The sequence below is a fragment of the Netta rufina genome (assembly GCF_964035555.1).
Source record: "Netta rufina genome assembly, chromosome: Z".
NCBI classification, from domain to species: domain Eukaryota; kingdom Metazoa; phylum Chordata; class Aves; order Anseriformes; family Anatidae; genus Netta; species Netta rufina.
The window spans coordinates 4,075,502-4,098,369 of NC_140126.1; the positions used below are offsets into that span (position 1 = coordinate 4,075,502).

The 22,868-nt window shown below is 42.6% G+C and overlaps 1 protein-coding gene across 14 annotated transcripts in view; it reads left to right on the plus strand.

Annotated features, from left to right (window-relative positions):
- Positions 1–532: 532 nt before the first annotated feature.
- Positions 533–22,868, plus strand: part of CELF4 (CUGBP Elav-like family member 4) — a gene marked incomplete at both ends in the record, with an annotated part of 675,766 nt that continues 653,430 nt past the window's right edge. For all 14 annotated transcript variants that reach the window (XM_084304579.1, XM_084304587.1, XM_084304580.1 and 11 more), the window contains one exon: positions 533–812. In XM_084304579.1, the coding sequence (XP_084160705.1) occupies positions 533–812 (280 nt within the window). The remainder of the gene's footprint in view (positions 813–22,868) is intronic.

The following is a 22,868-nucleotide window of genomic DNA, read 5'->3' on the forward strand; positions in this document are numbered from 1 at the left end:
GCTCACTTGGCACAATAGAAATTGACTGTCTCTCAAAGAGCCATGCGCCTAGTGCTATTTATAGCCAGGGGCTGTGTTGGAAGATACCATTGAGCTTCTCCCGGGCAGGCAGACAGGGGGTGCTCGGAGGGGAGGAGGGGGCTCGGGCCGAGCAGAGGCAGCAGCAGCCCCCCGCCCCCAGCCTCCCTTCCCCGCACACACACACATCCGCACACTCACACCCCACCCCCTAGTCTGGCTGGGAATTTGAACCGATCCAGCCTGTTTAAACGGAAAGGACACAGATCTTCAATGTAAAAAAAAAATCAGATCAGACCCAGAGAGAGAGAGAGAGAGAGAGAGAGAGAGAGGGAGAGAGAGAGAGAGAGAGAGAGAGAGAGAGAGACGGAGAGGGAGGAGTGTGTGTGTGTGAGTGTGTGTGTGTGTGAAAGAGGGAGAGGGAGAGCGAGCGAGAGGGAGAGAGAGGGAGAGCGAGAAAGAGGGAGGGAGAGAGAAAAGAAGAGGGGGGAAAAAAGGAAAGAAGATTTTCTCTATGTATATAAAGATGGCCACGTTAGCAAACGGACAACCAGACAATACCAGCCTGAGTAGCAATCACAGCAACCCCAGCACCAACGGGCATATGAACGGATTAAACCATAGTCCCGGAAACCCATCCACCATCCCAATGAAGGACCACGATGCCATTAAGCTCTTTATTGGGCAGATCCCCCGTAACCTGGACGAGAAAGACCTCAAACCGCTCTTCGAGGAGTTCGGGAAGATCTATGAACTGACGGTGCTGAAGGACAGGTTCACTGGCATGCACAAAGGTGAGTTACCTCCTGAACTTTCCCGGGAGAGATTGGGAGAGGAAGGCAGGCTCCCGCTCCCTCTCTGGCTCTCTCTTTCTCTCTTTCCTTTCGATTTCATTTTATTTCATTTTTGGCTGGCCGGGGGCGGAGGCGGCAAGCTGGGGGGGCAGGGAAAGAAATAATAGACCCTCGAAGCGAAGAGAGAGAGGCAGAGTAGAGGGTCAGCTCCTTTTGGGTTATTTAGGACTATTTTTCCCTCTTTCCCCCCGTTTGGGGGAGCGAGATGCAGCCACTTGCGAAAGCCGGATAGTCCAGGCGAGAGCAGGGGAGGGCGGCGGGGCTGGCAGCAGCTGTCCACACGCCGGTGGTGCTGAAAAAGATTAAGAGGATTTCTTTATTTATCTTTGGGAGCTGCACATTTTCCATCCAGGGGTGTGTGTGTGTCCGTGTGTCTGTCCGTGCGTTTGAACCGAGCCAGGAAGACCCTATTTTACAACTGTTGTGAATCAGGCACTGGCGCCTTCGCATCTTCTTTTTTTTTTTTTTTTTTTTTCTTTTTTCTTTTTTCTTTTTCTTCTTTTTTTTTCTTTTTTCTTTTTCTTCTTTTTTTCTTCTTTTTTCTTTTTTTTGTTTTTCTTTTTCTTTTTTCTTTTTTTCTCTTTTTTCTTTTCTTTTCTTTTCTTTTCTTTTCTTTTCTTTTCTTTTCTTTTCTTTTCTTTTCTTTTCTTTTTTCATTTTTTGCTGCTGTTAGGATTCTCATTTGTAGCCCACTCCAAAATCAGAGACAGAGGACAGTGATTTGCTCGAGGGATATTGGGGTGCTGGAGCGCGGTATTCATTCTGGTTTTGTTCAGCATGGGAACAGAGATATAAAAAAACAGTAAAAAAGCCCATCTCAGGCAGGTTGGGAGTATGAAATCACAAAGTGTGGATGTGTTGGAGAGAGCGAGGTGGGAGGGATGGTTCGTATCTCACTTCCAGAAGGGAGAAGTCTCCAAGCAGGCATATTCCCAGCACTACTTCAATGTGCCCAAAGTCCACCCTAGGAACTTTTTGGGTTTTCTTTCAAGGCACTAGAGACGTGCTCCCTGTGCGATGCCTCACTTGCTCTGTCTTTGCCCATTCCTTTCCTTTCCCTGCTTAGTCTCTCTGGAGGTGCATTTCAGATTAGAGGATGCTATGTTCTGGAGGTTGGGGAGGGTGTGTGTAGTGGGGTGGGAAATGCTCAGATCCCCGGGTAGAAAAGTAGGACTTGCAGGGAGGAAGTTGGAGATAATTTGCATGGTAGCCCAGCTTAGGAACAGGAGGGACCCAGGAACAAAACAGAGCCACTTTATTATATCAGGTTCTGTATATATAATGTGTGTATGTGTATTTATTTTATTAGGCATGGAATAGAAAGAAAGGCAGAAAGAAAAGAAAGACAGAGAGAAAGACAGAGAGAAAGACAGAAAGACAGAGAGACAGAGAGAAAGAAAGACAGAAAGAAAGACAGAAAGAAAGAGAGAGAGAAAGAGAGAGAGAGAGAGAGAGAGAGAGAGAGAGAGAGAGAGAAAGAAAGAAAGAAAGAAAGAAAGAAAGAAAGAAAGAAAGAAAGAAAGAAAGAAAGAAAGAAAGAAAGAAAGAAAGAAAGAAAGAAAGAAAGAAAGAAAGAAAGAAGGAAAGAAAGAAAGAAAGAAAGAAAGAAAGAGAGAGAGAAAAAAAGGTCTAATCAGAAGTAAGCAGGGTGTGACTCCAGACCTAGTGCAGGAGAAAAAGGGTTGTGCAGGGGTACACGGGGGGAGTGGAAGTTGCTTCTGTTACAGGAGAGGTTCAGTAGCAATATCTACTCCAGCCTGGTTCACTCCTGGTAGGGAGAGTCACTGGGAACGGCATTAGTTGCTTCTCAGCTTTCCAGCTGCCGTGGTGAGTTGTAAATCTTAAACTTAACGGCATGTTTAGGAGACATCTCTTCCCCCTTCCCACTCACTCCGCTCCTCTCCTTCAGGAAATGTGAATTCCTTCTACCTTCAGGAATTGCAAATGAAAATATACCCTGACAGTGCAAGTACTGGTATCGCACAGCCTAGAGAAAACATTCAGGGCTCGGGGACTGGGGGCTTAGTCCAAGTTATAGAATATTTCTTCCTTCCTTTCTTGCCGGTTGCTCCAAGCACCCTTCTCATATTTAAAATGATCAGTGTATCCCTTAAAAACATTGCTTTCTTTTCAAACCAGCTTCTTAGAAGCCACATCAAGGTCTGATGGGCATCATTTAAACATGACATCCACACTAGAATAATTGTTAATAATAATGATAAAATAAATGGTAAGAAGCACGGGGAAGGAAAGGTCCTGGGAGGTTTTGTCTAATAGATGAGGCATAGTGAGAGTAGCCACCGAGCCCGTGTGTGCACGCATGTGTTTGCAAAAATTATCTAAGGTTTCCATAAAATAAAAATAACAACAGTAAAAGCTCCACTGAAGAGAATCATTCAACACAGTACAGAGGAAATGTCTGAGTTAACGTCTAGGCAGAGTTTTTTTCTTTTTTTTTTTTTTTTCTTTTTTTTTTTGGGGGGGGGGGAGGGGTATTTTGATTTGTTGATGAGATTTTATTCTTTTGCTTTGTTCTACCATAAACCTGTAATTAATCAATCTATGTGCTAACTTTAATTTCTATTTCATAGATGGTAATCCTTTCTCTTGCAGTTCGGTTTTGCTTTTGCTGTATGCCTGTATTCATAGAGACAAACTCAGGAAGCGGGGGAGGGAGAGATAGAGAGAGAGAGAGAGGGATCATTTATCTTGCTTGGATGTGTTTAACACATATTCCTGAATTAAGCAAGATACTAACTTCATTTCCCTTCATTTCATTTCTGTTTTAAAGTTGCAACATAGGAAAAAAGCCAGGTGGGAAATCTTGTCATCTCATCAAACCAAATTGCATGAGTTCATCTTGAAAGAAACAGTCATATTTAATATCATAGAAGTTTTGGGCTTTGGAAGGAAAAATGGTCACGATGATCGTTGTATCACAGCCTAGGGTTTGAGTGAAGCTTCAATAGACACTGAGTTACCAGCATTTCAGAGATCGGTTTTATTTAGTACATCCAAGAAGAGTTTGAACTCCTTTCTAGTGATGCCGCTGATTTATTAGCTAATCCTGATAAAAATGTGCCTCTGGCTACCTGGAAAAAAATTACTTTCTTGCCAGTAGTGATTAATTACTATTAAGTCAAAAAGCATGATGGGGCTTTGAAGGATGAGGATTGTGTTTGGCTTTTTATTTTATTTCATTTCATTTCATTTTTAATCTGTTTTCTCTCTCTTTCCTCTTCTCTAAATTCAGCCATGTGAAGCATAGTATTCACTCAGATCTCCTTAATTTTGCTTTGCTTGGAGGCATAGGTGAAGAATTGCATAAAAATAGTCCAGCTTGGCTCTCAGGGGTAGGATGGCAATATGAAACCCCAAGATGCTTTCCATAAGTGATGCATAATGCTTATACATTAATTGATCCATCACTCTCTGTTGATTTTATTCCTAATCTAGGGGATGAAGCTGTGTTAATGGTATACCTTGAAGGGTTAACAGTAGGCTGTAGTTTATTTAAGTGTACGGAGAGCAAATCTTGGGTGTGGAGGGGGAGAAGGTGGGTTTGTGCTAGGGTGAGGGAAGGGAGAGGAATTAGCTTAGAGTAAATACGTAGCAACCAGAGTCATTTCAGGTGTAAATCCATTGAAAGGAGAGCACAGGATGTGTATGATTCAAAATATTATGATGAGATTCTATTGTGGTGCTTCTGTATATCAGAGGAAAAATTAAAATTAAGAACCTGAAGATAAAGTACACGACTATCCCTTCTTGCCAAAAATAAATAAATAAATAACTAAAAATAATAAAAAATAATAAAGAAACTATCAAAAGGGAGAGTGAAGTCATAGGTTCTTTCACCAGCAGCCCTGGCTGATGCCAGGACAGATACCAGGGAAGAGGCAGGGGAGTATGACAGTCTTGCAGACACGCGAAGAGAGAAAAAGGTACGGGGGAAGGCGGGAAAGAATTGCCAGATCTCTGAGAAAACAAGACTTTTTGGCACAAGCATCGCTGCTACAGATTCCCCCCTTCCTCACTTCTCTCCACACAGGGCAGGAACACACTCCTGCTGTGGCACTTTGCTCTAGGGTTGGGAAGAGGCTGTGTGCTGAGATTCGCGTGTAGAGATCTACCGGGGCTGAGCTGACCCACCCACGCGTTCACACACACGCGCGCATGCATGGAGTTAACTAATCACACTCGAACAATTTAGCAAGCCATTCATTCATAACTTCCTCCCTTCTTATCTAGCAGCAGAGTATGCTTAAAGGCTGAGTTACTGGGAGACATAAAGGTTAGTGCTCTCAGGACAGCCATATTATAATGCATTATCTTTGAAGTCATTTAAGGCCAATTTAAGTGGTATTTAGTATAATATTTATGAATTAATGTAATCTAAATATAGGACTGTCCCCATAGGTTTAAACAGCCTTTTCTACCGAAGCATGCTTGTACCCAAGGCCTGGAATGTGTTTTAATTTAAAACACACAGGTCTCCATAATATTCTATTTAGGAAGTCAGAAGAAATCAGCATTCCACACTTAACTGAGATTTACTGAAACACATGTGGGTGAGTGCACTTAAAGAGTGGAGACAGTGTGCAGTGAGAAAGCAAGAGTCTTTCATGGACGTGAGAGCTACAACCTTCTTTCAACCCTTTTTTAGAGAGAGGGAAGCACAAAACCCCCAAAACCTGCTCAAAATCCACTATTGCAGTCCCGCTAGGATGGTGTACCTATCTGACCTGAACCTCACTTGTCAAGCATTCAATGCAGCTAGAAAAATGCGGTAGAAAAAGAACAGTTTAGTTCTTTTGCTGCTTTCCTTCTCAAAAGCATAAATAATTTTGGAATTTAAGACACCTAGGGGGTAGGTAAACAAGGCTTCCATTCATTATATTGTTATGCTTGATTACAAAGATAGATGATAAAAAGATTAAAACCTTGTTAAGTCTAAGGATGTTTATGAGGGTTTTGGATATCTCAGAAATTCAGAGGTGCAATGAAAATGTGCTTTCAATTAAGATGATATATTGTACGTGTGTATAAATGTATAGATTTGTGTGTGTGTACACATACAGAAAAAAGAGTGATGTATACACATTCACGCATATAGCCTTTGGGAAATGGAAATTTAGTTGAAAAGAAGCACAACGCAATACAGGTGCTGAATAAACTCCTCCATAATTGAAACATAAGGCTTGCCTGGCTGAAAGCAACACATACAGCATTTAGTATGGTAGTAAACCAAACAAGTTTTAGGGAGGTAAATGCACAAATAAACTGGAATAAAACAGAGGAGGCTTTATGCCTTAGGTTTAAAGAACAACCCCTTAAAACAATCAAAATGCAATTGGATAGCTTGATGGAAGAGAGAAAAAAAGCTACCCCTTGTACATTGTAATCTCCCGTACAGATTAGCGTGTATGTATATTTGATAATGTCAAACAGATAGCCCAGATTGCTTCATAAATTAGAAGGCTATGTGTTAACTCTCTTTTTCAGGGGTCTGGACATGGATTCTGGTTTCTAAAAGCAGCTGCAGCCAGTTATGATGCTGTTGTTACGGTTGTGTCAGCATTTCCAGTACAAACTCTAATTTTCTGGGATCTCTCGCTTGGCTGTTAAGTTTTGCACTGAAAGCTGTTCTTCAGCTTGCCCCACCACCATATCAACGAATCGTCCTCACATGAATATATTTGCTTTAAAGTTACAGAATGTGGAGGAAATAAATAAAGTTCGTAGTTCTGGGGCTTTTATTTCTTCTCTTACCTTTCTCCAGGTTAGATTTATACTTCCAACACATTTATAGATTAAGATTACTTCTGTCCCTAAATATCTACATATACTGGTGCCTTTGGGCATTTTAGAGGAGGAAAAAAAAATAATAATAATAATAAAAATGTACTTATTTTTTTTTCTTCTGAAAAAATAAATAAATAATAATAATAGCAACAACTATCAAATCTCATAGTATTTACTTGGCCAAAACGGTGTTTTAATTAAACAGTAAATCGGGAATTTACTAATTTCTTAAGAATAAAAAGGAGATGGTGTGCTTTTGATTTATTTTATTACATCATTTTTTTCCTGTGTTCGTCTAGAAGAGATCAGGAATGTCAGCACTAAAGTAGAGGGAAAAATTGAGGATCCTTGTCACCTTGCATGAAAAGCGTGGTTCATCTGGTCCTCTATCCTGCTTCTGCCAGTGGCCAGTGCCACAGACAGGTCTTTCTTTAGCAGAGGATTCAAATTGCATCGTTTAACAAAAGCCAGACAGCTGATGGAATAGTTTTTTGAAGGAAGTTGTCAGAGACCCTCCAGAAATTTTGCCTGGGTAAAGAGTGAGCGAGACTGCGGAAAGTGTCTTGTGCTCAATAGGAAAGTGGATTGCACCCATCAAGGAGGGTGTGCATAGGACTTCCAATGCTTGGAGTGAAAAGGGAGGGGCAGAAGGGGCTGGATGGCCAAGGAGGGCTTCTCCTAGCCTTCAGAGATGGAAAAACACAGCCACATTTTTCAGGAAGATGTCAGGGTGTTTTTTATCATGCACACCCTGTGTGCATGCATACCAGACGCGCTGACCTGACAGACCAGAACGACACTAAAGGAGCTGTTACCGTCCCTCCTGTCAATCAAGTGTGAACCCAGGCGGGTTTATGCGACAGGCAGTAATGGCTCCAAAGGAGAAAAAGTGGGGGAGATGATGAAGGCTGGTGGGACTGGCACCTGCATTTAAAAATGTGCAAAAAGCCTCTGACGCCCAAAGACTCTTGTCGGTGTTGGCTATAGTCTCACAGTAAAACGCCGTGACAGCAGGAGACTGCGGAGCTTAATATGACCTCTCAACCATGCACCATCAGGTTTGTGCCCTGTAAAAGTTCACACTAAGCAGGTGAGGTGTTAAGTGATCTAAGCTGAATCCTGGCCTTAACAATGAGGCTAGTGTTTCATTAATCCCAGCGTCTTCTTTTGGTAGGGACTGAAGGCTCCTTGTCTGCTGGCTGGGCAGAAGTCCGTAAGAGCTTTACCATCACATCAGTTGGTTCACATTTGCAAACCGAATGTTTCCCTTTCCTGTTAAAATTCAGGGTTGTGGATTTATGTAGCAAACCACACTTGCAGCTAATGTGACCAGCTTCTGTGCTTGCTGGCTTGTCTCTGAACTTAGCTTTTCTTCAGCAAGTGAAACTAAAACTTAAACGAAGCTGAGGAACTGACAGAAGTCCGACCCCTGCCACATTTCTCACTCACTTAACTGCTCCACCGATGCCCGTACGACTGTTGCCAGGGCTTGTCATGGCAGGCTGACCCTTATGTATTAAAATCTGCAGTGGAAAGAGGGAAAAATAATAACCATGGTGAGGGAAAGCTATAGCTTTTCTTCCACTGCCGCTTCTGTGACTAAGCTGGGGTATTTATTATAGGGACCTCTCTCCTTCCGTAACTCCTGGAGATGCATCATCACATTTGGGGGATCGCAGGATCTCCTGTATCACTCTCTCTGTGCTGCATCACTTGGGGTGGGCTGAAGTCAGTATGTCACTGCAGATGTTGCATTTGTTTGCTTTTGTCACTGTGAGCCACGGTCTGAATGCACACACAGGTGAATGCAGCTTTTAACGTGCATTCATTATATCCACCTGACATCCCCTCGAAGGAAGAGAGGGCTTATTATTGTCGCTCCTTAAAATAAAGATGGATGAGAGCTCTAAACCTCTCAAATAAAGTGCCTGACCATACGTAGTAGCTAAAAATAAATCATATATGGCCATCTATTCCATGTAAATGAATGGCAAGACATATAGATATAGACATTGTGTTAAGTTTGTCAAGCAGAAGCAGCCAAAAATATTGATCAAGGCAAGGGGGAAAAATTGATAATGAACTGGCCTCCAAGAAGACTTTAATTGACAGTGACTTCTGTGAACCAGCTTTGGACAGTATATATAAACTGACCACGATGTAACTTTATTGCAATGCACTCTCCTTTAATTAATTGTCACCTTTGTTAAGACTGGCTGCAGATCAAAGGTTTAAAGAGACTTAACAGGTTCTTAGTAACAAACCCTTCAGATGCATTAGAAATATCCGACAGCTCAGCCAATGAGGCATGCAGATTTCGATCTACCTCACCTTATCTGTTTATTTCTCCCTCCTTTGTTGAACACAGACAGTCGTTGTTTAACATTAACTATTTCATAGATGGCTTTATTGGCGATGTTGATGCCTCCAGGGATGCATATTTGCCAGTGAGAGATGCCGTCACTCCTAGATCTGTCAAAGTATTTTGCCACTGGAAACTTGCTTATGGTCTGAGATACCAAGGTGCAGTACAGGCAGAGTTTGTAACACAGGTTATTCTTTCCCCTTTTCCCTTATGGAGATCTATAATTTCCTGATTCAACTCTGGAAAACATAATGAGCTATAGTTTGCATGAAAGGGGCCGCTGAGAATGGACTTTTACGTGAAAGTTGCATATGCAGACAGATACAAATATACCTGCCACATTTGTGTATCACACACACATGCAACCAACATGTGCATTTTAATGAAAACATGCATTTGGTATAAGCATATATACATTCAGGATGACAAATGTCTCTAAATAATTCCTTTCTAAAAGACAGTAGAGAGATGGTATAGTTACATGAAATTGGCAGGTGACTTAACAGGTTATCCCTGGAATTATATACAGAGTTTAATATGATACGTAGCTGTTTGTTCATTATACTAATTTAATGACACAGTCACACTTAATTAATCCATGTCTGGTTTATTTGTATATTGTGTCTGAGTCTCCAAAATATTTTAGAGGCAACCCAGCTGACTTCCCAGTGCACTGGGGCAGATAACTCTGGACTTGAAGCTTCTTCAAACAGAATAAAAGTGGAGCTTTGCAGACAGAATTGGTCTGATGAGATCTGACTGCATATTTGGCCTGTTTCTAATTCAAATGCCTGTGTACATAATACACGGAGACTGTGTATGCACGCGTGTATCGAAAGGGCAGACTTACATTTGCACATAGTTCCTCTTCTTTTCAGTCCCTAAGGATAGATTCACATCACATAGTATGCATCACTCACTGCAAATGCACACAAATATATTTGTCGGATTCGGTAGCTTCTTGCAGGTAGATGTATAAAGCAGCATCAGCCTAATAATATCCCTATAAAACAGTACTTCCTTCCTAGGATCCAGAGGGATGAAGGTTGTCAGAAGATCAAAAGATATATCACAGTGTGCTTGTAGAAATCCCCTGATTATGTTTCCTCTCTATAATGCTCTAATTCACTATTTGATCAATTGTTAAAGGGCCAATGCTTTAGTAGGAAAAAAGAAAAAAAAAAAAAAAAAAAAAAGTATTAGGTTACTAGATGCTTCAGGGTGAGTGAAAATCACACCTAAAATTATATGTAGCAATACAGTAATGAGCTTATCAATACTTCTTTAAGGAATCTGACAGCCCTATAGGAGAGATTCAGTTCTGCGAGCAAAGGTCACAATACAGATATTGCTTATTAAGACTATCGATAGCCTGGTTGACCAGTCTAACCAGAGACTGTATAATGTACCTGCTGTTAACAGGCAGGGAGGAGAACTATGAAGAATTTACAGAATTGCCCACATGTAATATTAATAATATTGATTGATTCTAATAATATAATAAGGTAAAGATGCACTTCTTTGAAATGGTGCATGAAAGAGAGAGAGAGAGAGGCAGATACCTTTGCTGAGTAGCTTGAACTGGCTGGCAACTCTTTGAAAGATAACCCAGAGAAAACTGTTTTCTTGCCTCTTCCAGGCAGGGCTCTGTTTCTTGCTCCGTGTCTCACCAGAACCATGCAGAGTCAGGACACCTCCTGCTCCAGGATCGGGTCTGTACCTGGCAGCTGCAGAGAAGTCAGAGGCCTGGAGAAACTCAAGAATTGAGCAAGACCAATCCCAGGGAACTCTTTTTTTCAATGCAGCAGTGCAGGGAAAGTACCCTATTTGTTTTATTTTTCACACTTCAGTTAGCATTAAAAAAAAAAAAAAAAAGGAGAAAAAAGAGGGTAGAAATAACAGATATTCCACGATATGCACAGTCTATAACTGATGGGAAAGGACTTTGCAGAGCAGACAGCGACCTGTTCCGAAGCCCTGTTAAAGTCTCCAGGAAAACCCCACCTCACCTGCAGCAGGGTTTGCGTTGGACCCTAAGTTACTGGCAGCCCTGCGAGGTGCCGCTCATTGGGCAGGAGCTTCCGATAACATGCAGTGTGGCTGCTGAGATGTTTTTACTCCCATAAATTTAGATATACAGACCAGCTTGCTTCTGAATTTCCTAACTGCTCCCTCTTCAGCTATAGGCTGCCTTGTCTAGGTATGCCAGTTCAGTCCTGCCGTGCCATTCAGCTTCAAGTGTCTTGTTCCAGTTGCTGTATGGTAGTTTTGAGATGGTTTGCATTTCATTATTTCTTCTCTCAGTTTACAGAGTGAATGTTTTTCTTTTGTGAGCATTTAATTGCTTTTAAAAGTGATTTATTTGATCCTATTCCATCTTCAATAATACAAGGATGAGGATGCAATTTTTCAACCTCTTTTATAAAGATATACTGTTATTCAGTTATGCTGTTTTGCAGGTTTTATTCTGTTTTGTGTGTTCTGAGGGAGACTGGTCTTTTTTTTTTTTTGCTTTGTTTTCCTTTTCTCTTTTTTTTTTTTTTTTTTTTTGACTATGGATTTTTTATTTTTCTTTTAAGAAAGAGAAATCTCATTCAAGATACTGGTAATAAAAAAGTAGGAGTGGAAATGAGGAATGGGCAAGGCAACCAACAAAAATCCTCTGGCAAAGTCTTTAAAAGCATAACATTGCTGCATGTTTATTTGCAAGAGTCTGGACCCAGCACATTTTTGTACCAAAGGAAAGAGTATTTTATAAATGATTTAACTCCAAAATTAGTCACTGACATAAAAGGAAAACAAACAAGCAAACGAACAAAGTCAACCCATAGAAACTGCAGGAGGAAATGCACACAAAGGTCTTGCAGGAGATGACGGTGACATAGTGATGCTAGGCTTTACATTTTGCTCTCGGCACAGTAAAAGTTAACACCAAGTTGAACAAGTGAGAAAAGCAAGCATTGCTGTTCCTTCTGTATTTTTGTTAATGGCTACCACATCTCAGAGCTGCCCCCTTGAAACTGGTGCCTGGGTCTGCGGTTTCAAAGGAAGAACAATATATGGTGGGTGAGGGCAACAGACACGGACTGGGCTGACTTGGTTCTAATCAAAGCCAGGGTAATTACTCATCGACACTCTCCGATAGAGCCATTTAAGCTTGGTGCCTCCAGGCCTGATCTGAAACCTGTTGAATCAATGGGAAGATTCCCATTGGCTCCCATTGGCTATTCCTCTGTCGTTTCCTCATCTGCAATATTAGGCTGGTTGAATTTTCTCAGGAGGGAGGAGTTAACAGCAGAAATTTGACATTTATTTTCCATCAGGAAAGGTTTTGGTGCATTTCCGATGACAAGTGTGTTGCATCAGAGCCTCTTTCAGTACAGAGCAGGAAAACATGCTTGCAAAAAAACATGCAGTGGGGAGGTGGAAATTAGCTTTGCTCATTTTACTTGAAAATACATATTTATCCCTGCTTTGCCAAGAAAGGGTCAATGGCAATTTTGCCAGTTTTCTTTGTGAATAGTTTTCAGCCTTTGTAATATCTCTATGTACAGGAATATCGTCATTCACTGATTCAGGATCCTTGATTTATTTTTTTCCTTTTAGTGAATCACATATATACTCTTCATTGTTATGGCAACTGAGGGAGCTGCAAGGCTCAAGGATCTGATGAAGGGCTGCATCCCACCTTTCTTCTCCAAGGGCCTGATCCAAACCATTGTATTGTTCACAATAAAATTTGGATCAAGCCGAAGTGATCTGCCTTCTTTGGGTCTGTAAAAAAAAAGCAGGTTCCTTCCAGACAAGTGTATTCCTGCCCTCAGTACAGGCAGAAGGAATTGGCAGTTGTCCGTTTGCCGAGGACCAACCCAACACTCTGCGAAGTCAATAGTTAGACTGTGACCCAGCCTCTTGAACAACAGACAGACACCGCATGAATCCTTAAGCAGGGGATGTGAGCGTTCCCGGCTTTGGCAGAGGAAGGTAGTCCAGAAGGGGGTTTTCACTCCTGCTACTCAAGTAGCAGTGTATTGTGGGGGACAAACAAGATTCCAGTGACCTCGAGTACCCAGCCACAACAAAATTTAGAAATCTTTTCATTTAAAAAGGGGTTTTCAGATTATCTCCCACAGCAATGATCTAACCACTGACAAGCAAATAAATCAGGCTCATTTTTAAAAAAAAAAAAATAATAATAATAATAATCAGTTGTAGTTTTAGCTAGTTCATCAATAGCAACGTATGTGGTATTTTGTGTTTCCATCCCATCTGTGCTTATGTTTTTTATGAATAAATGGAAGAGCTGGAGTGTGTGTGTGTATGTGTGTGTGTACAGTCGATTATCTACCCCCAAGTCTATTTGAAATCATCACAGTGCACTCAAGTCAATGATATTCTGTCAAAGGTGGAGAGGAAGCGTGTGCACAGGGTGAGTGTGAGAATGTGATGCTGTTTGATTGCCTGAAATCCAACGAAGTCTCAGTATCAAAGGCCCGGGGGCAGCAGGGAAAGTATTTGTTTGTTTAATTATTTATATATTTACTCAGCTTTACTGACAGTGTTTGCAGATGGGGAAGAAAAAAAAAAAAATGAAGAAGGGATGTTGGGTTCTTGTTTGGAGGGGAACGTGCGTTGTATTAGCCTCAATCTGTTTTCCCATATAATGGCTGCTTTGTGCTGTTAAATGGTCATTTGTTACTGACTGGCTCATTGAAAAAGGCCAGAGAGGTGCTGGTAGAATTAGATTTTATGAGTTTATTCATAAAAGGAGTTACACAATAGGTGTGTCATTCCCCTGTCTTCTCCCTTACATCGATCTAGGGACAGAACTCCTGGCAGCAGCTTCCTAACGCACAAATAGCCAAGCCATCTGCCAGCCTGGTGACCCCACTCTGTGCCCCCAGGCAGGCAGAAGCCGTTGGTAGGAATGCCAGGAGAGCCACTTGATCCACAGGTGCTCTTCTTCATCCCCGTCCCTGATGTTTGCTGTGCCTGGACTCTTGATGGCTGGGTTTGGACCCAGGACCTGCTCCTCATCCTCCCTTGTCCAGCTTTCTCCCCAGGCAAAGGTTGCATGTCCAGGCATGGGTGTGCAGACCACAGACCCAGCATCATCCCCAGGGTCAAGTCCCTTCCCCAGGCATGAATCTCCATGTGTCTGCTTCCCCTAAAGTCCTTCTCAGCTTAGCTGTGCTCGCAAGCTGCTCATTTCCCGCAGCCACCCTCTGTCAGCACATCCCCATTTGTCTGCCTCTCGACCGTGTTGGTCACACTCTTGTTCCCCTCATTCAGCTCTGCACAAACTACATCTCTCCTCTCCTCTCCTCTCCTCTCCTCTCCTCTCCTCTCCTCTCCTCTCCTCTCCTCTCCTCTCCTCTCCTCTCCTCTCCTCTCCTCTCCTCTCCTCTCCTCTCCTCTCCTCTCCTCTCCTCTCCTCTCCTCTCCTCTCCTCTCCTCTCCTCTCCTCTCCTCTCCTCTCCTCTCCTCTCTTCGCTTTTCTGTAAACAGGACTGGGGAAAAGACAGCTATACTGACCCCACTAAAAAAAAAAAAAAAAAGAATAGTATCTGAAAGACCCACAAAGTATACACACACGTGCAGAAAAACACATATATATATCTGTATGCAAACAAATGAAAAAGCAGAGAGAAAAGTTTCTTTCTTGTAAGGTTCAAAGGCTTATTCTGTCTTCAAAAAAAAAATAAATAAATAAATAAAATAAAAATGCAGTAGTTCTATAATTTTAACAAATGAAAATAAATAAATAAATAAATTCTTGTTTCATTAAATCTGCAGCAGATTTCTCACACCTGAACAAAAATATGGGATACATTTTCCTTTGAATTCTTAAAATTATGAGCTTATTCTTAACTATTCTTGTCAGCCCCTTCTGGGACTACAGTTCAGCTTCTTGCAGAAATATTTTTCCCTGCTGTTCTGAAACACAGCTACCCATCAGCTCCAGGACCCTTCTCTAGCAGCCTGGCTCTAAAGCAGGAAGGCAAAATAAAGCTTTGGTGTAGTGCTGCACCAGCCTGCTTCATTCAGAGGTAGGTAGGAGGGGATTAGGACCCTATTTCTAGCCCAGACCTCTTATTAAACTTCCTTGTCCTGCAAGATCCTGTTCCTAGACCTTGCTCTTCCTCAGTTTGCCGTGTGTAAAGAAGAATTTATGATATCCAGCTTTGCAAAGAGCTTTCTGTGTATTTAAGGTATAAGTCATGCTGCAGCTTTAGCGGTGATGGTCTAAGGTTATAAATGAGACAACATTTGTAAGGGGAGGTAATATCTTTTATTAGTCCAGATAATGTAGCTGGAAAAAAACAGACAGACTTCCTTGTGTGCTTGAAAGCTTGTCTATTTTATTCCAACTATATCAGTTGGTCCAATAAAAGATATTACCTCTCCTTGCAAGCCTTGTCTCATTTGAGGTGTAAAGTATTTATGCTGACTATTTAGGCCTGTTCTGTGTTAGTGCGGAGGGGTTTGACATTTCCTCACCTAGAGGGACAGGGTAAGAGCATCCCGGGCTGGTGTACCCTACATCCCCTCTGTGCCCTGTGACTGTGGCCATCTCATGAGTGTTCAGAGGCACGGAGAGACTCTGGCAGCCCCTGTTTTCTGATCCTGTAGATGTCCTTTTTTTTTTCGGTGTTCTACTCCCTTGCGAAGCGCCACGTGCCCTCTCCTCACCCCTGTTACTGTGATTTATTTAAAAAATTGCTGTGTGTATGTATGTGAGCACGTGTGTGGGCAACCACACAAACATCCCCAAGCAAGCTGGTGAGCATTTTCTAATGTATTTAGCAAGTAATAATGCAAACCACAGGCAAAAATTGCAGCAAGGAGTGCAGGTAAAATATTTAAGCTGGGAAAGCCTTGAGAAAGAAAGGATTTTTCCTTCAGCTACTAATAAATAGTGGTTCCCTGCATGGCTGGGGAAGTATTTTGGTAGTGTTTTTGGTTTTGTTTGATTTTATAAAAATCCCAAGCTAAAAATTCTGAGCAGTTGAAAAGAATCCCGAAGCAGGTAGCAGGTTTTTAGACGCGGCAAAACCCTACTGGTATGCGCAAGGCAGCAGTAGTCAGAAGACGGCTATTACTTATGCTTGGCTTTACTACCAGAGAAAGCGTCGGATCATCTATTCAGATCAGGATAGTCAGCTATGCCAAAGGTTTAATCAAATATTAAACATGGTCAGTAAACTTAAACCAACGTTGGACGTGCAGCAGGTCTGTTCCTTTTCTAGCAAGCGCATGAAGAGGAGAAAGTTTTCTCCCTTCTCTCTCCAACCAGGTTTCAATGAGGCTGGGGGCCCTGTATCAGGCAGGGATGCAACGGGTGGTTGTGGTGGGAAATATATGGACATGGGAGCTGCATGTGCACCCCTCACCCTGTCACATAGAGGCATTGCTGTTTTTCCTCACAAGTTCACATTTCTCTTTATAGTTCCTGTATGATCCCCGTACTCTTCCCCCTTCTGTCTATCCCTCTCCAAACACCACACTTTCTCTACCTGACTCCCTCTCATCATCTCTCTGTTTATTAGAGCTAGACAGGTGTGTGTGTGTGCATTTGCAACGCCGTGCAGTTACATAGATGCATATATCTGACTACTCACTGATAAATAATACACGTACAAAGCCACATCTGCCTCCTTCTTATGTGTGCTCAGGTTGTTTTTACACCCTCCAGCCCTTATTTATTCTGACCAGGGGCACTGGGAGGTAGAATATTTTGCAGGGAGTTATGGTTTACGATGTTACCTCTCCCTTCTATTATTCATTCTCTCTGATTTCTATCTAATCTCTCTCTGATTGTCCTGGTGCAGCTTAAAAGACAAAGTGAATTTTTATTACATCATCAATATAATCTCCAGCTAATCAGCATCTGGGTGCATTACCGTGCCCCCTTTGGCTTTTCATCCACATTCATAAATAATAAGAATAATTATTGGGGCCTTTTTGTGCACACGTGTGTGTTTGCTTGTGTATGTTGGTAACAGGCAGGGAGTCACAGCTGCACTTTTTCATTTCAGCCAGCTTGTTTTAGCAACATTGGACCCAGCTTTGTGCAGATTGTCTTGACTATTGCCCAGATTAATTTCCCGGTGCCTAACACTTAAATCATGGAAACGATTAAAGCGGATGAATCTGTCCACATCTTCTCGCAGCAATTGAACTTTGCTGTTAACTTGGACACACATTTTCGTTGTGTTACAGGCACCGTGCTCAGGGCCAGTGGTGTGTGGAGTAGTTAACACATTCCCCAGATGGATGTTTAACCTCTAATTTTTTCATGTGTACTTGCTTCTCTTTCTTGGGTAGGAGGATAGTACATCATACGTCTTTGAATGGCAAGCTCAGACACCAGATTTTTGGCTTTTGACTGTTGATAGTTTTCCACAGCTTGCTGTGTAGCGCTCAGCCTGCCACTTGGGTCTGCAAATTTTGCAGAGTTGAGCTCCTCTGTGTTTTTTCTCTTCCTTTTCCAGCTCTGGAAGAACAATAATACTTCCTCATAAAGTAAGACTTGTGCCATATTTTGAAATTCTCATCCTTTGTATAGATGTCTTGTGTATTTTAAACAGAATCTCTCTGCCTTCTGTTTAAAAGACCCCAATTTGGCGAAGACAGGCAATGACAGTGCCTCTTTGTCAGGCAGGCAGATATGAGTCTGGCTTCCTGGTGGCTTAGGGTGAGATCCACGTCCAATACACAAACCGTAACCCTTGTGCCTGAGCCCACAGTGCCAGGATTTGTCCTTCTTGAGCTGCCCGAGACTGATCACAAACCCTGTGCCAGAGTTCAATCAGATATGACAAAGCCTTCAATAAAAAGGCACGTGCACTCGTGGGCAAATTTTAGAGCAATGCACTACGCATCAGCTAGCCCCTTGGGAAGGGCCTGAACTTCATCCAGATGAAATGTAGTTATGGTATAGAGCCGTCCATCCTGCAAAGTGTGTGCTTAATTCATATTGTGGAAAGCCTCCCAGAAAGCAATAGGTTCTTAAAGTTGAGCAGGTGCTTAAATGCTTTGCTGGATCCGTGGAAATCTGCAGTTCAGATGAAATAATTAAGCATAGGGGTGTTACAGGAGCCAAGTGAAAAGCATAATTCTGTTACTCAGAAATAACACTCCTTCACAGCTGGGGCAGAACATGGAAATCATGAAAGAAACACCACATACCTTGAACATCTTGCAGCATAAATGAGGCTAGGACCCTTCCAATAATTTAAAATATTTCCTTCTGTTTTTTTTTTGTTTGGTTGGTTGGTTGGTTGGTTGTTTTTTTTTTGTTTGTTTGTTTGTTTTGTTTGTTTGTTTGTTTGTTTGTTTGTTTGTTTTTGAGAGAGAGATTCTGATTAGGGTTGACCTGGGAATAGGATTTGCTCTCAGCTAAGAGAAACACAGAATATTTTCAGGTGTCATCTTCACTTTTCTTTCTTTTAGACCAAATTCTTTCCTCTGGCCCCTCCAGTGCCACTGCCTGTTTTGACAAACAGTTCATTTATCAGATGAGAAAAAAGGAAGAAACTGGAATATATTTTTTGTTTCTTATGTTATGCATGATATCATCCCCATCTCTGCTTAGTACCTCCGTAAACAGGAGCTCTGATCTGAAATCTATCACAGCTTACAGCACTCAGGACACAGCCATATCGGGTCCTGAGCCTCTGAGAACCCTGTAAGAAAGAGAGAAAAGTTTTACACTCCAGATAGCTAAAGCTGATGTGTACCATCTCTCTATTTCCCTGTATCCATTACTGCTTTGCATTTTAATTTTGGAGGTTTATTTGCATGTGCACAGGCTTTTTTTCATTACTTTGCTGTTTATCAAAACCCTCTCACCCCTCATCACTGGTTGGGCTTCCCCAGTCCGGTGGCTGAATCCCCTGGGCAGGAAGGAAATCAGCATCAGTCCTGGCTAAAAATCTACGTTGAAGGATGAAGAGCATCCCCCGTTTGTAACTGGAAGGCATGAAAAAGAACACATCACTTATCTGAATTTGCTGTTCACCCAAGCACTGTTTATGGAGATTTACAGTACCTTGCCTGTGCAAAGAGCTCTATTGCATGGTGACTGCTGGAGGATTTTAGGTGGTGGTATTAGCTGCGGTATTAAAAATGCATCGGAAGGCACGGGGTGGGAGATTAGTCGGATAGAAAGACCCATGAATGAAGGGTTAATTGCATTCAAAGAGGCCATCATACGGAGCAGAAGAGGCAATAGTTTTTTTTTCTTCAAAATTTACTAAATATCTGGAAACATGGTTTAATGAATTTTAATGGGATCTTTCTGAATCCTATGCATATTGCATCTGCTGACTGTAGAAAGTCAAAGTATTGTTGAAAGGGAGGGTATTGCCCTACTTTAGGTTTCACAGTTCAGTATTTAAAAAAATATTCTGCAACAAGCACTTTATTCAATATATATTTTTCTCCTTATTTAATTCCCCCCCTTGCAAAGCAGAAAAGACTTTCAGGATCTGTGAGCACTCAATACCATAGATTATTCTACTGTTATGTAACACGTGCTTTACATTTATTGAGCCATCTTGTGCCGTCAAGATAAAGGAGCCCTTAGTATTTTTCCCAGCTCAGAAGCCATCTATGAGGATGTGGGGATGGATTCTGCTCTCAGTTATACCCATGGAGATCTAGACGTAGGGACTTCCGTGAATTTCTTCCAGAATTACAGTGATATAAATGAGATCAGGATTTGTCCCACTCTAGCAGGAGTAAGAAAAGAGGGAAGGAGTTGGAGTTCTCTCTTTTCAATGTGCAGAGACTGGGATGGGGTCAGATGCCACACAACCCATTTTCCGTGCAGGCTCCAGTAGGGGCAGCAGCAAAGCCAATCTATTTGACTCCAACACAGCGCAAAGAAGGTATCTGCATGTCAGAGAGAGTGGGTCAGAAACCTCAACTGTAACATCCACATCGTGCTGAGCTGCAGTGAGCCAGCATCTTCTTCCACTTTGAAGTCAGAGGGAAACTGAGGCAGGAAGGTTATTCAAGGCATGTCGTGAGTCTCACTCAGAGCAGTGGTGTCTGGCTCCTGGCTGTATTTTTATGTCTCCTTTCACTATGCTGAGGTTGCCCATTGCCTTGGTAACTCAGTATTTTCCCCTCCCTCATTCTCAAAATGCTGGGCACCCTCTCAGACAGCTGATAGTGTAAGTGTGCCCTAGTTTTCATTAACCTGGGACCCAATCCTTCTTCAGGGAGCAGGGAGAGATGCTGAGAACTTCTCGAAAGGTGCTTTGCGGTTCCCTAGAAGTCAGCAGGAACTGGCAGAGCTTAAGGCCTTGCAGCATGGTGCAAGGAGAAAAGCTACACAGCTTCGTCTGCACCAGCATGACCAAGGCGACAAAACTCCTCTGCTGGGGGCATTGTAATACCTGTACAGCAGTGGTGATACTGATGTATAAACACAAACGCACATGCAAATACCAGAAGGAAGGTAAAAGCATGCTGGCATCAGGCACTGTTGTACCGACACAGCTACACTGGCTGGCTGGGGTGTACGGGATGATGTTTTCCACACCAAGGTAGTGTTACACCACCTTGGGACTGCACACACAGGGGGCATCCCAGGGAAGGTGCCAGAGCTTGCTAAGAGTAGAGCCAGCCCTAGGCCCAGGTCTGGAACCAGACTTCCCAGACCAGCAGCAGGAGAACTTTGCATCTGGACCTGCGTAAAGCAGAAGGGCAGGTACTGAAATGCACTTCTGTAGGGCTCCCTAGCACGGAGCAGTTGTTGCCTTGTCTCCCCACCCCTCCCTCATCTATTTCAGATCTTTCCCTGCTTCCAAGCAGACAATGCGATGCCTGCTTGAATGGCACAGATAAGTTAGCCATGCACCTCGGAGCGCCAGCCCTAAGCCACCTAGCCTCCCTTTGATCTGAAATCAAAACAAAAGACGCTGGCATCAAAAAGAGCCTTTGCCAGGTAACAGTCACTTCATGCACGTTGCCTTAATTCGGCTGTGAGGAACTCTCATCTCTTTGTATCGTGCCCAGATCAGCGCTCGTCTTAATACTTTATCAATGTGCCAGCAGGCTGCTTCTGCCATGGGTACAGCTGTGCAGAAGCTGTCAGTGTTTTTAAGTAAAGCATTAAACAATACTTCAGGTGGCAGCAAATGGTTATTTCCTCGTCCCCCCTCCCTCCCCCAATTCCTTCCTCTTCCCCTCCCTCATGAAGCCCAGATGCTGAAGTCCTTATTTTGATGTCAGCTTCGTGCTCACATTACACAACCCAATTTTTTTTTCTTTTTCTTTTTCTTTTTTTTTTTTTTTTTTTCCCTGATGAGATTTGTTCTACTTTGAAAGGGTGGAGAGGCACAGAACTCAAGTGTGCTGCTGGGGTTTGCCCAGTAAAGCTACCCACCTTGCTTGTGTCCTGTCGCAAGGACAGCCTGTGATTCCCAGCCCTACACAGACATTCAATGCTCCATCACGGGGCTGTTGAGAGCTGAGAGTTAGGAGAGCTGCTTTTTTTTTTTTTTTTTTCCTAGCTCAGCTGCTGGTTTACTCTGCAGACGCTGAGCAAGTCATTTCTAGAGAAAAATTAAAGCTGGCTGTCACTTTTTTTAGTGCCTGCTTAGTTTGTATGCTCCTTGTGTACGTGATTTGGGGGTAGGGGTCCCCATTGTGATTAGTATTTCTGGCTGGACACTGTAAATTAGGGATTAATTTTAAAAATGCAGATATTTAACATGTCATTGTGGTTCTTATCCTTGTTCTACAAAATAGGATAAACAATCTTTCCCCATGAAGAACTTAGAGGTCTTCCAGAAAGTTAACAGAGTGACATTAGCTGGAAGTATGAAGGGTCAGACCTTGCTGGTCTCACACACACTGTATTAACAGATATTTCCTAACAGACAGAGCTTTGCCAGATTCTTGCTCAAGGAAACCCAGCTTGTTTTGGTGAATAAAATTCAACTCACCCTATTCCTCCCCCCCCCTTCTTTTTCCTTGCTTCCAGTGCAGGATAGTTACCAGAGGCACCAGTACCTGAGACCAAACTTTGCTCTTTGGATGTCTCCTCCATCCCTGACCCTCTCCTAATAAATCAGTTTGGATCTGATATAGGCAGGACCAAGGTCAGCCCTGCTTGACTCTCGCTGTCTCTTCCACACGCCAGATACAATGCTGCCACATTGTGGCTCCTTCCTATCTGTTCTGCCGCACGCACTTGCCCAGCGCTCAGATCCTGCAAGCGAGCATCCTGGCTTTCCTTCCAGGGAAGGCACACGGCTCTACACCACACTGTCAGGGATGCTACCCAGCCCCACTTGCCAACACACCAGGCAGACCCCAGAAGAGACCCCTTTGCCACAAATTGTCACAAATTACAAATCGCTTGCCCACTCCCATAGTTTGTTTTGCCTGGCTGCTGGTGCTTTGCACAAAGATGTTCTCAGTTGGAAGGGAGGGTGTAGGGTGTAGTACCAAACTTCAGTTCTCTGATAGGCTTTACCTGCTTGATATTTTCTACCCTTGTCCAGATCTGTATAGAGGTGGCTGATCCTTCTGGTTCAAGAAAAATGTACTCAGGGAAATATGGGCACTATCATGCTGCTCTTTTCCTCAAACTGGCTTCTCTTTACTGGCTGCCAAGTTCTTAATTTTCTTTATTTTTTCTCTCATTGCTTTTTTCTTTATTTCCTTTTCTCCTTTGGGAAAAAGAAAAATACGCACACACCAAAAAAACACAGCAGGACAGGAAATTAAACCTTTCCACAAAGATGCTTTGGTAAGATGTTGGCTTTTCATTCATTTATTTTGCACTGATTATTTCTTATAAGGGA